This window comes from Photinus pyralis, unplaced genomic scaffold (assembly GCF_008802855.1).
Source record: "Photinus pyralis isolate 1611_PpyrPB1 unplaced genomic scaffold, Ppyr1.3 Ppyr1.4_LG2, whole genome shotgun sequence".
In the NCBI taxonomy this organism is placed as follows: domain Eukaryota; kingdom Metazoa; phylum Arthropoda; class Insecta; order Coleoptera; family Lampyridae; genus Photinus; species Photinus pyralis.
The window spans coordinates 13,001,757-13,015,752 of NW_022170403.1; the positions used below are offsets into that span (position 1 = coordinate 13,001,757).

Here is a 13,996-nt window from a genome sequence, read left to right on the forward strand (position 1 = left end):
CAGTATCATGCTTACGTTTACATTACAACAGTCCAAAGAATAGCCCTTTAAATTTTTGTCGTATGTTTAATAAACACCCTGTATATGTTTTAACCACATTAATCATTTATTATAAAATTTTGTCAGATATGTGGGCAATTAATTTCTCATGTAGTTGCGAAGGTATTAAGTATCTCAAAAAGTATGCACCTACTACTCCAAAGTAAGCTGTTAACTATCTTAAGTTTCAACCTTGTTTTGATGGTTAATAACTTAGACAAGAAGGGTAATAATTTTTTATTATACGTGTTAATAATGAAAATTGTGATCGCAAAAAAGCATATTACAGACTCCTTGGCTAGTAGAATCAGAATGTACCCTGCATGATTTTCAGTAACACGGCAGTTATATGACATCATCTTGCGGGGTATGCGTTTTAAAGTGACTTCTTATCTGTGGGTAAAGTAAGCTGCTGGTGTGTCTTCCCCACAGCCAAGAAAGATTAACGTTAAGAATGGAGTTAACTTGAGAATAAACCTACTTCAGAAGAGCCGTTGCTGCACCATCCAGACACCCTACATACCTAGTGGTACTAAGGGGGGGTTCACAGAGATATTTCTGAATAAACATTCTGTTCTATCGCAATAGATAAAGATAATACAAACCGTTTATTATGTCAGCATTATTATCTATCTATACTAGAGGTATCTAAAACAGAAACATTAATATTGTATGCTATTGTACAATGGAACTAATACTTAATTATCAATTTCTAGCGTGTTTACGTTCAAAATAATATTACCATAACTTTATTTCATCTACTCTAATACATGCTAATACACAAAATCATAATTACCTTAATAACTATTTAAAAATTGTAGAATTACAATTGGCAAAAAATAACAAAACAACAGAAAAGTTACATTATTGTCACATAACAAAACTATCTAATCTTAATTTGCCTTCATTTTCCGTTAAGTAGATCATGTCAGCAAAAGTATGCTCACAGATTGCTTCCTCTGCTCTTTGGTTCATCTACGAATTAGTGAGTTAACAGTGACCTTTAACTAGATACATGACAAACATACCCCTCGAAATTCAAGTTCTGTATTCATTGGCAAATGCTTAAAGTTTGGCCCAAAGTTTACGGATACTGTCGCACTTTTGTGTATAGAAACGGCTGGGTAATAGCAGCCACTGTAAATGTCCGTAAAAGCGGTGCCTTGATAATCACCATTCTTAAAGAAAATGACCCTACTTCCACTCAAGGGTTTCAAGTTTTTTAAACACTCCGAGACGTTGTCCTTATCTTCATAATACAAATGACTTTTAAATTTAACTAAAGGCTGTAAAAAGATAAATGATATTTGTATATAAACAGGAAATACATACCCTGTCTTTATACGTATTTGGAATTAGCTTTGTAATGGGCCTTTCAGGGAGAATAATTAAAAAACCGAGAGTATCTCCTTCTCCATATCCATTAGAGAAACGTTTACCTCCAGATTCATGGAATTTAGTACCTTTTTTTGATCGCCAGGAGTATCCAAATTTATCATATCCCAAAGGGGCCTGCAAATTGGCGTAGTCCTGCCCCCAACCCAATCTAACGGCTGAACCTTCCGGCATTTCCTCAATGGTCGCTTCCCAATACCAACTGCCACGATTAACCCCTAAAATTCCAACATTACAATCGCTGCAAGTAAACGAACCATGCAAACCTAACAGTGAGTTGCTCTGACCATGCAATAGCCCTTTTCGCCAGTAACAGCCAACCTATCTTCTGATATCTTTAATTGTGGAGCTCTGTCGTGGAGAGCCAACAAAACCGTGCTTGGTACCAATATTCGATATAGCCATCCCGGGATTGGTTTACCTGCCCAATCGTTGCTTTCGTCAAACTCCTAGAATTAAAAATATAAATACGAAATATTGAAACTGGATTAATTTTGGAATTTTTCAAAAGTATTTTATGACAAAAGCTCTAAAAATATTGCTAATACAGATATATCTATTGTCAATATTGGATAATATGGACTTGGTGCAAATTATAAAGGAACCTACTCATATTACGCAACACGCTATGACGTTAATTGATCTAGTAATAGCATCCCAAAAAGACACCATATATTCTAAGAGCCCGCGACGCAAACCATTACCATTCAAATAGCAGCACAAAACGTATACATGAACAAGTATTGAGTGTGACCATACACTTGGTCTGTCGGACCGCAATTAGCCGGAAGGTAAACAAATTCAATTGTTTATTTGTATGTTTCATAAGAAATCATTACTTTTAAGAAAAGCAGGTCATATGTGGTTCCAAATTAAAGCTCTTGACGTCAGCTGCACAACTAGCTCGGTCTGTCGGCAGGCAAATAGCCGGAAGTCCTTGACAGACCGACATTTAGTCTGCTGCTAGAAGCCGACATTTCAGTTAGTTATAAATTTCTACGGTCACTCTGATCCAAGCATTTTAGTTCTGTACCAAGGAGTAAATAACCATAAACCTATACAGCGGATCTAAAAAACCGGCCGAGCTCCTTGGTTTGACCCTACGGGGTCGTCGAACATTTCGCAGCCAAGAGGAGGAAGAGGAGACAGAAAGAGAGGCAGGGAGAAGACCACAATAAGAAAGGGAGAAAGAGGAAAGAAGAAAACGAGCGCAAAGGAGGAATGAGAAGCTAATGGAACGCCCGGGGGAGAAGCCAACATCAGGAAGCAGAGTTCCCTCTAATGCAGATATTTCAGTGGTGAAGCTGTGGCCGTACCCTTTCGGGTTGGACAACACCCAGTTAGCCACCCCCCCACAACCTCCCCAATCCACAACATCCACCGCGCACTGTTTGGCATATTTAATTACTACGGTTTCCCAAAGTGAAATATAATAAATGAGTCATGAGCAAACGCAAGCTACAACAAACCTGTTTACAACTTTGTTCTAAATTAATTAGGGGAGAAATATTTCGATATAACAAATTAGCATTGAAATCCCTATGGTGCGTAAATCGTTTTTCTACACCCTGTATGTACTTGGGTCGAATCTTCTATAGAAATGTTTTTCTTTTTTGAATGTAGGCTTCATTTTTCACTCAACACACACACACAAATCATTGCAAACAAAAATAAGGAATTCAAAAGTAGTCGTAGTATTGAAAATTTGGTTGAAAAGTTGAAATAATTTATGTTTATTGCCTTGTAAAATTTGTATTAAAAAATCTTCCTTGTTTTATTTTCCTTTACTAGTGAAATACCGGGCTGGAGGGATAGCAGCTGCATACTTTCCAACTGTTGTTCAATTTCAAATTTCACGGTTCTCGAACGAAGCCACAATGGTTGCCATTTGCGTTACTTTAGTAATCTAGGAACTTTATACTCAAATAGAGCGCAACGGCTGCCATGTTTCCTTCAGATTTGAATGTCATAACACAAATCTAGTTGGATATGAACAACTGGTGAACGCATTTGCGTATCACGTTATCAGTTGACTTTACTCCCATTGGTTACATTCAAAACTAGAGGTAATCGATTAAATTCGCGATACGCACCCTAGCGGCCAAACGATTAGAAATAGATAAATTCTGTTTGCGCCTGTTATTTTCTCTTTAAAATTGATTTTTTATATCTTTTAAAATAAACGGTGTTTTTCCATAAGAATGGACCACCCTGTACAACCTTCAAAAAGACTGCGTTTGTTGTGTATTTGTGAGAGGAAAAATCTATTACAACAGCAACTTTATAAACACGTTAATTTTACTTTTTAACATTAAGATGTAGGAAATGATGACACAACTATGAGATGCGTCTGTCAGATCTTCATTTTAGGATTAAATTAGTATTAAACTGTAGGTAAATCTGCCTTGTGCTAAATATCTTACAGAGATTGTTTCATTGCTGTTTCATAACTAAGTATATGCAATAAACACTTGTATGCCACGTTTGAACTGATTTGATTAAACCACATTTGAGGAGAAATGGAATCTGATACACAAAACCTGAATAATATCACTAAATGCCTACGTCAATACTTACGAAATAACATATCAAAATACAGGATAGTTTTTTAACCGAATTTTTTTCCTAAATCACACTGTAGTACCCACAAATGAATTCATATTTACCTGACGGTATGGTGCATGTGGGTCTGGTTCCGCTAACAAGTACCGATATCCATCTTTGTTAAACGGATGATCTAAAGGATATCCGTGTGCAGGTAACTTTAAAGCACTAAGATCGACCTGCCTTCCTTTTTTACCCAACTGTCCAAATTCATTTGGAAATTTCCTTTTCGCATTTCTGCTTTTGACTCCGCTAACGACCGGCACTGAAAACATGGATTATAGTTACAGAAACGATTCGATTGCTATCTTATCAAATATAGTCTGTTTTTATCAAATCAATTACCTGCTCTAATCATTTTTATCTTTACTTTGAAGGTAATTAGTATTTTGATCTGTTTATAAACAATCAGTTTAAACAACTGTTTTTAAAACAACTGCCTAACTTACAAATATTCACCAAATCATATCAAGCTGTTGAAAATGTCATACCATGTTGAATTCCCATGTCGGTAACTCGAAGAGTGCCTCCCCTAATCATTGCTTCATAATTTGGCCTTATTTGAGTCAAATTATTGCATAATAAACCATACATTTGTCCATCAGTCATACTTTCCTCGAATACAAACAAAATGTGTATATCTTTAACAAGAGCCCTGTGAACTGTAGAATGCCATGACTGAGTCACTCTCCGAGCCGTCGTTGTCAATGCTTCCCAATGATACTCCATGTACGGTATGATTTCTTTGTCTTTACTAAACATGATGCGATTTAGACCCTCTTTTGAACTAATTTGTTGTAGATTAGCGATTGCTGTTACACACATTTGTTGTATTTCTAAAATGATCCCAGATAAATCTAAATCACCATACGAATTTTCCCTTACGAGCTTGACTTTTTTTGAAACTTTCTAGTCCGGTTGGGGAACAATTTTTACACAGAAATATATAATTGGATAAAAATGGAACTAGTTTTCCCAGTTGGTAGCTAATGCAAGATTCATGAAACCATCTATTACAATTTGCACATAACAGTTCCACAATGTTTAAATTTCGATCTTTCCCGCTAAAACATTTTGAGGTTATATTGTTTAAAACAGTAAAACAATACTTACCAATAACAATTTAATTGAGATTCTAATAATTTTGTCTCCCTCTTTTCAGTTTCATTGATTTTTAACTGAAGCATTAGCTCATTGTCCACATCTGAAGACTTTTCTTCAATTGTTTCAAGTTCATTTGTTTTTTCAATTGGTATAAGATTCTGCGATTGACTAAAATAAAACATCAACCTTTAGATTTGTACTAGTACTGTAATACCTACTTTATCTCTATTTCATCTGCCATAATAAACAAATTCAAAATCTAAATAACATACAAACTACAACTCTACTGAACCACACACCAAAGATCACAGACCATGCACTGAATCATAGAATAAATACAAATTGTATTTACTCTATGACTGAACCAGTGGCGGCTCGTAGAACGTAGTGCCAAATTGCTCCCATAATTTTAGTAGTTACAAATCTTTGTTTCCATATTATTCCAGTTGTTTAGATTTAGAGTATAAGCGTTGAGTGAAGGATCTAGGTAGAGTGGTAATGCCTATATGAAAAGCGGTCATCCTTTCCGATCTTTTACTAAGGTAGTCCCTTCTCTATCGCACATCGCGTCTCTGCCCCTCCGAGTCCACGTTTTGCAACACCGATAGCTAACGCCATCGACAATTTCGACGGCGCTTTCCTTCTTTACAATTTACAAGTATTAAGTATTTTCGCCCAGCCGCCCTCTCCAACGAAATTAGTCTTTAGCGTAACTCCAATTGCAACTATCGAAAACCGTTGTAACACACGTAAACAAAATGAGTCATTCTATTTTCATGCAATTGTATACCTGCAAAATATCAGTCCCTTATCATAATTATTGGATCAGATACCTAATTAAGAGCAGTTCACATTCGCAAACACGATTTTTAATCCCTACGCTGCGTCCGACATGATGACCATTTCTAATAATTTTCCTCAAGGGATAATGAGCTCAGCCATTTCTAGTAGGAATTCCTAATAAGTACTTCAGCCGCAAAGCTACACGGAATCTGTTATATACGTTTACCTTACCTTTAAGCATTTTTCCTCAGCAACTTACGTCGTCCACTTTTGTACATATGTTCTGTTAGAAAGTGTTATTAATTTATGTTTCAACCCTTGGATGTCCATTTCAAAAATCTTAATGTTCCCGCAGTTACGTTGCCACACCTTGGTCCTAGTTTAGTCTGTTATGGGAAATTTAAAGAAACTTATCCCATCACTATGTTTATTGCTGATGTAGCAATTTGCATAAACGCAAATATGATTTGCAACACTCATCCTACAATTTTAGCACGCTACCGACTTATTTTAAACCGATAACGCTAGGTATAGGTACTCTCTCGCAATTTGAAAAAAAGACGGTACCTACAAAGACAACTTGTTTAATTGGCGAATCTGCTGGTAACTTTATCTAGCTATTCTGCTATCATGATTAAAGGCTTGCTTTTGATGCGGCCGCTTGTTTTATATAGAATATACCTAGATATAAAATGTGCATTATAATACTTTTAAATAATATGTTTCGGTCACCGTAAACATACTGTTTCGATCATTGATCACAAATTAATTTTACAAGGGCCACATGCAGCCTCTGATACGGACCTACCGTAACCGTATATTTCGCCTGTTGCCCTCGCTTTGCTCAACGCTGCTGTGCGCAAATTGAATAAAGCGATAATGTAATTGTAAGGTTAATATTGTGGTAGCGAAAATATGAAAATAAAATAATGCAATCCGGATCTGGATCGCCGACTTGGTTGTTGCCGTCGGGATCTGAGATCACTCTTGGCCGCCTATATCTCAAACCCCACGTTCACTATGCTTTTAACATAAGTATTGCCTCTCTACCTAGATCCTTTTCTAATATTTATCTACAACATTCCAAAATCTGTCTACTGGCTGGAAGCTGGAGTTGGTGAGACACCTTGGTAGTTTCATCTAGAGTGACGGAACCAAATTTAGCCCCTTTAATTTCTTTGGAAACTTCTTCATGATATACTTAAAGCAAAGAGTAACTATAATAAGAGATCCAACGGTATAGAGAATAGTGTTGCATATGTATTGTGTGTTGCCTAACAAATTTTAGTGCTTTTTCTCAATTTTATTGGCGTACGCTACGCCTAAGGGGCTATTTCAAGGCAACTACTTGTTTAGAAGTTTATAAATATCATTGCAGAAATCCCAGCGTTGCCAAATTTTTAGTGTTTGCTTGCACTTATTTAGGTATCTATTATTCCTTGAAATGTATGATGTTTAAAGGTATGTAATTCCATTCTACGGTTATGGCACAATTTATTAAGGTCCGAACGCTTGATGGTTTGATTCATAGGTGCGAAGATATGTTCTTCGTGTAACAATAAGCCGTTTTTTGAGCGGTAAATAATAGATTTTTTACTGTGTATTCCCAGTAAGCGCGAGTAATAAGCTCGCGTTGATTACGTCTCTGCCCCTGCCCCTTTGTACACACTGTCCGTCGTCCTACCGTCGACGGACGTGTGGAAAAGTCGAGCGAACTAGATCGTTTAGTTAGAGGAAGTAGTCTAACGAACGATATTTACTTCCGACTTGCGAGGAAATAAACGAAAATTTTTTGAAAAAAAAATAGGCCAATAGACGTTTTATAGTATTTATTGTACAAATAATAAGAGAATGAAAGATTCCCGGAAAAAATGTTTCACTTTTTAATTTTTGCCGGCCAAACAATATAATAAAACAAAATAAACTGCCTCCATTGGATTATAGTTGTGATCGAATGGTTCAAATCAGTTAAAAATGAGATCTGTGGACCAACGCAACCCCACCTCTTTAAAAATGGTTTCTTTGCGATAACTGATGTAATATATCTTCTACTACTTACCCTGTATATATGTGTTACACCTAAGTTTACTTGTTCTTAAGTTGGCACGGCTGATATACAAAATGGCCGAGTTGTAAACATTACGCTATTATTGTTAATATTGAAATTAAAACTTAAGTTGGATTCCTCTAAGCCTAACTTATTTACAACAACTGGCGCAGTCGGTCGATGAAGTTGATGGGTATATTCGTGTGTTCATTCGTGCATCCGTGTTACCATGGAAGGAATGGAAGCTATGCAGCTCGCGATGACTCGCATGGCCGAAGCCATTGCGGCACTAGCTCAGAATCAACATCAGCCTAACCAGAATCTACAACCTGAGGAGCCCCTACAGCGATCTCAAGGTATTCCAAATTTTCCCCGATATACAGAGGGCGAAAATATTGAAGATTTTTGCATCCAATTTGAAGGACTCGCTTCAATACCTACACGATTACAATGAAGCCCGACAAAAGGCCTCATTTCTGGCTCTACTACCCACTACAACGTATCAACTACTCAAAAACTTGATCTTTCCGGAGACAGTAGCTACGCGGTCATATGCGCAGATTAAGACTACACTCATTGGGCACATGCGCCCGCCGCCTTTGCGAATTCCTTCAAGACACGCTCTGTGCTCACGTCGACAAAGGGAAGGAGAAAGCATTCCTGAATACTTAACGTCGTTACGAGCGTTAGCGATTCCATGCGGATATGATGCTAATACACTAGCAGAAGTCCTTAAAGACATTTTCGTTGCTGGAATCCGTGCGAAATCGATACTCGATCAGGTATTTACAATGCCTGACACCTCTACACTAGAAGAGCTTTATGCAAAAGCTGTGGCAATAGAGAGAGCAGAAGCAAGTTCAATGCAAATGCTAGCTGATAGTAAAATGACATCTACAGTCAATAAAGTTACTAAAGTGAAAACTCAGCAGCCACAAAAATCCAAGCAACCTACGACGACTAAATCTGATAAACCAACGTGTTTCCAGTGCGGAAAAATTGGTCACAAAAGTCCAGAATGCAGAATGGACAAGTCCAAACTGAAATGTACAAGTTGTGAACGTTCTGGTCATGTAGCAACTGTATGCAGACAGAAGAAGGAGGAAATTCACCACATTGATGGAGAAGGTGCACCTTGGACTGCTACAATTGACGTGCAAGAAGCCGCTTGAGTTCGAGCTCGATACAGGGTGCGAGTACACTATTGTTCCTGTCAGTGTGTTCCAGACCTTACGTACTGATCTCAAAAAAAGTGACAAGCTGTTCCAACCGTACGGTACCTCTGCTACGATACCAGCGTTGGGCATGTCGACCGTGAAAGTGCGCTACAAGCATAAAAAGTTACATTTGGACATCTACGTTGTTCAAGATCCAGCAGTGTCAATTCTGGGTGGAGAATGGTTGCACAAGTTGGGCATCTACATCCCTGTGAATCACGTTTATCAAGTCAAAGCTGGTCAACAGTATATGAAAGACTTAGAAAGTGAATTTCAAGATGTTTTTGCAGAAGGGATTGGTTGTGCACATAAGTCAGTGTCAATCAAATTCAAAGATAATGCTAAACCAGTGTTCATGAAACATCGATCAGTGCCATATGCGTTAAAGGACAAGATCGAAACTGAATTGGACAGAATGGTGAAAGATGGAATTCTAATGCCAGTTGAACACAGTCAGTGGGCTACACCAATTGTACCTGTCGTGAAGAAAGACTCGGTGCGAATTACCGCCGACTACTCGTGTACAGTGAACCCACAGTTGGAAGTTTCGTCATACCCATTGCCGAAAATCGAGGAACAATTGGCTAAAATCTCTAATGGTCGATTATTTTGCAAACTCGATATTACAAAGGCATATTGGTGTCTTCCAGTAGATGAAGCGTCGGCAGCTGCGCTGACCATCAACACTCATAAAGGTTTGTTTCGTCCCACACGCTTGATGTTTGGATGTGCTTCAGCCCCGGTCATATGGACCAAATTCATTGAAGAAGTGATCTCTGGAATAGAGGGTCTCTGAGGTTATTTTGATGACTTAGTGGTGTCGGCTAATGACGTCATTACTCTGAAATCACGCCTATCAGAAGTTTTACGACGCTTGCAAGCCAACGGTCTACGCCTGAACTTGCAGAAGTGTTCTTTCTTCGTGGACTCTGTCACATACCTGGGACATGAAATATCAGCAGCTGGCATCCGTCCTGCTAAAGATGGATTACAGGCCATTCAAGAGCTGCCACCACCTGCAAATGAGAGTGAATTGAAGAAGTTCCTGGGAATGGTGTCGTTCTATTCAAAATTCGTTCCTGGTATGGCCTCTACAGTCGCTCCATTAGTCGCTCCATTATACAATGCAACGAAGCAAGCAGTTCCTTGGAAATGGACACGTGAATGTGCTACAGCATTTCAAACGTTGAAGCAGCAGTTAACTTCGGACCATGTGTTAGTGTCATACAACCCACAGCTTCCGATTGTGCTTAGCTGCGATGCCAGTCCTGAAGGCTTAGAAGCTGTTCTCGCTCACCAGTATCCAGATGGTTCCGATCGTCTAATTTTATACATCCACAGAAAGTTGGACAATTGTCAAGTGAAATACTCACAAATTGATAAGGAATCATTGGCCATCAAATGGGCCGTTGAAAAGCTGAATATCTATCTTGTGGGCAGGCAATTCACTCTCATAACTAACCATGCCCCACTTGTTCACATATTCGGCATACGCAGAAAGAAATTACCAACTTTGTGTGCTACTAGATTGTTACACTACGCAATCTTTCTACAAGATTTTTCATTCACCATCAAATATCGCAAATCTGAAGAGCACGGCAACGCTGATTTCCTGAGTCGTTTACCACAACACTCGTCAGATTTACGTCAGGCTCCTACCTCAGATGATCCAGTTGATCTAGTACAGCTTCACCACATCTCACTACTGCCGCTGACTCACCAATCCATTGCGCAGCATACTCAGCGAGACATTGAAGGGCGTGAGTGGCTACAGAAACTCCGTTCGGGCGAGACACTTGGTGAAAATGAAGATGGACTCTACTCATTGCAGTAGGGTTGCGTCATGAGGGGCTTGCGTACCTACATACCTAGTGCCTGTCGCCCTGCTGTGCTTGAAGAACTTCATACGGGACATCTAGGAATTTCGAAAATGAAGGCGTTGGCGCGAGGCTATGTATTTTGGCCTAAAATGGATGCAGACATTGAACATTTGTGCCGAAATTGTCACGCATGCAGCCTGCATAAGGGCCGCTCACCTTCATTGGAAACTCATTATTGGGAACACCCCAAGAAACCGTGGGAACGCATACATGCCGATTTTGCGTTTTATGGTAAGAACACTTATCTCATAATTGTTGATGCCCATTCAAAATGGCCTGAGATAAAAATTGTACCAAACATGCTTGCGTCTACAGTGATAAATGTATTGGACGATTTGTTCGCGTCATACGGACTACCCTCGTACCTAGTTACGGACAATCAATCTACATTTGTGAGTGCCGTGATACAAGAATTTCTACAGAAATGTGGCATTAAGCATAGGACTATCGCACCTTACCATTGCGCCACCAATGGACTTGCAGAGCGGATGGTATCAGCAATGAAACTGTGCCTGCGTACGCTCAACCTCAATGAGGGTAATGCTGCAGAGAAATTACGTACATTCCTAGCAGCATACCGGCGTGCCCCACATCCTACTACGGGCGTAAGTCCAGCAATGGCGTTCCTTAAACGCGAAGTGAATACGCCGCTAAGTTTACTGAAAAATCCCAGTGTATCCCCTACAATTGAGAAACGCGCTCAATTGTCGTACGAATACCATGACCCAGTCTTTCCTGAGGGATCTAAAGTCGCAGTCAAGGACCGACCCTTACGTAAATGGAAGTTGGGATACATGATATCAAGAGATGGGGAACTCTCCTATACAGTGATGGTGGATGGCGAGCTAAATCGCAAACATGTGGACCAACTCAAGAAGGTGGGACAAGATGTGCCAATGACTCTAGCAGTAACGCCGTCTATTACTCCTGCGATTCCAGTTCCTGTTGCGACGCCTGCAGCATCCGGTCCTGCTCAATCTCCGCCGGACCAGCCTGAGCAGTCAACTCCAGTGCGGACGGGTATTGCTGAAACTCCGCGGGCTCCTGTGTCAGATCGACCGCCTCCAAGCTTCGCAGCTCAGTCTACTCCGCCTCGGTCGGCTCGTGAGAAGCGCATCCGCCGTCCAGTTATTCGCTACTCTCCTTAGTTTTTTTTTTGCTTTCTATGAGGGGAGGGATGTAATATATCTTCTACTACTTACCCTGTATATATGTGTTATACCTAAGTTTACTTGTTCTTAAGTTGGCACGGGGGATATACAAAAATGGCCGAGTTGTAAACATTACGTTATTATTGTTAATATTGAAATTAAAACTTAAGTTGGATTATCTAAGCCTAACTTATTTACAACAACTGAAAAACTACTTGACCGATTTGGACCATATTTTTACCAGTCGATGTGACTAATGTCCCCTTTAATCTCATTACTTTTCACTCCGATCGACCCACGCATTCCGGAGATATTTAAACGCTCCAGAAACCCTATATTTGAAGTGGAAGAAAATGTTGTTTTCAAAAATAAGAACATACACTGCATTATCAATCGTTTAGATGGATGAATCACTAGCAGAATGCGCGGAGGCTCAAGTTGAGCGGCAAATTTAAATACATATACTTGTGTTTTTTCCGCTAGCCAATGGTGACTGAAAAACATGTGTACGAAGCTTAGTTGCTAGGAGACCGATGCTTGCTAGTACTGCAACTTAAAATGCGGGTCGAGAGTATTTTTTTAATTAAATTGTTTAAATGAGAATAACGTGTAAATATTTACTTAAATTTATTCGACGGGTGCAGATTTATTAATTTATTATTTAACTGCACTATATATTTTGACTGATTATTGGATTAGACTGATGTTTTTTTTCTGAGGACATAAGGATTATTGCATTGTAATGATTGATTGTTAATGATTCAGCGTATGTAGGCATCTATACAAAATTAAAGCAAACTAAATTTCCTGTAAAATAATCGCTATGCTCATCATAAAATCCAATTTTATGAAATATGTTGTCTACTTTAATTTGATTGTAGTAGACGATCTAAAAAGGATGGATAATAACAAATTTAATTTACATTTTTACAATTGTATCTGTTATTGGTTATTAAATTAAATAGTAATTACTGTCTATTCAATAGACGCCAACTAAACAGGAAAATACCAATGTAATTAACAATAGGTACTGAATCGTTGCTGATTTCTTTTATACTTAAGTAATGTTTTCTAATTATATCATGTCCACATTTTATACAGCCAATAAGAAAGAAAATTAAATGTGACAACCGCGCAAATATTTTAAACCGAAATTCTATAAAGAATTCTGTAAATTTTCAATACGCGCCAATATTTAAAGAGGCGGTTAGTTCTGGCCACCTCTACGCGAGGGCCCGCTTTTGGGGTCCTAGCGGGCGAGTTCTTATAGCCAACACGCGTTTATACCATTGCGCTGTATCTCTTATTATGGATACTCTTTGCTTAAAGCCATATATATAAGAGAAAATATATATGCTTAAAGCATGCATTTCAGTAATTCATAATTTTTTTACCAAAAATCGTATGGAAAGTGATACTTTTTTTCACGATTTTTTAAGTATCCGTTTCCATGGCTTTAGCCTTATCTATAAACAATAGCATCAATTTTATTTGCAGTTTTATCACTTTCAACACTATTCAAATCTTTATCTATACTAAACAAGTACTGAAATTTATTAATTCTTTGAATACTCCTTCATTTTCGGATTTATCGCTATGGTCGACGTGTCCTACAATTCTTTAGAATTAGAAGATTTAGACACATTTTGTTTTTAAACAAAATTTAAGTGCGGTATTGCTTTATTTAAAGTTTATCTTCCAGAGAATGCATGGAAAAATATTTATTTTATGCATTTTACGTAACGATTAGTCGGGTAAGTGTAATCTTACACAGAA

At 38.4% G+C, this 13,996-nt stretch overlaps 2 protein-coding genes across 2 annotated transcripts; one reads left to right on the forward strand and one right to left on the reverse strand.

Moving 5' to 3' along the window:
• Nucleotides 1-634: 634 nt before the first annotated feature.
• Nucleotides 635-5,456, reverse strand: LOC116162962 (set1/Ash2 histone methyltransferase complex subunit ASH2). Its single transcript, XM_031476761.1, has 9 exons — nt 5,361-5,456; nt 5,152-5,310; nt 4,924-5,102; nt 4,530-4,874; nt 4,101-4,303; nt 1,706-1,883; nt 1,372-1,652; nt 1,068-1,325; nt 635-1,014 (listed from the first exon to the last, which is right to left on the reverse strand). Exons 1-9 carry the CDS (start codon nt 5,381-5,383, stop codon nt 910-912), a joined length of 1,731 nt encoding a protein of 576 aa, XP_031332621.1. The 5' UTR covers nt 5,384-5,456; the 3' UTR covers nt 635-909.
• A 5,912-nt stretch (nt 5,457-11,368) lies between these two features.
• LOC116163828 (uncharacterized protein K02A2.6-like) lies at nt 11,369-12,217 on the forward strand. The gene has a single exon (XM_031477959.1). The coding sequence runs from the start codon at nt 11,369-11,371 to the stop codon at nt 12,215-12,217; it is 849 nt and encodes a 282-aa protein (XP_031333819.1).
• The last annotated feature ends 1,779 nt before the right edge of the window (nt 12,218-13,996 follow it).

What these genes read in the sequence shown, in the direction of transcription:
- LOC116162962 (XM_031476761.1), bottom strand. Translation starts at nt 5,383, where the DNA reads ATGGCAGATGAAATAGAGATAAA. An exon ending in CGACATGGGAATTCAACATG is followed by an intron (nt 4,304 to 4,529) that starts GTATGACATTTT and finishes CCATGTTTTCAG; the next exon opens with TGCCGGTCGTTAGCGGAGTC. An exon ending in CAAATACGTATAAAGACAGG is followed by an intron (nt 1,326 to 1,371) that starts GTATGTATTTCC and finishes ATCTTTTTACAG; the next exon opens with CCTTTAGTTAAATTTAAAAG.
- LOC116163828 (XM_031477959.1), top strand. Translation starts at nt 11,369, where the DNA reads ATGCTTGCGTCTACAGTGATAAATGTATTGGACGATTTGTTCGCGTCA.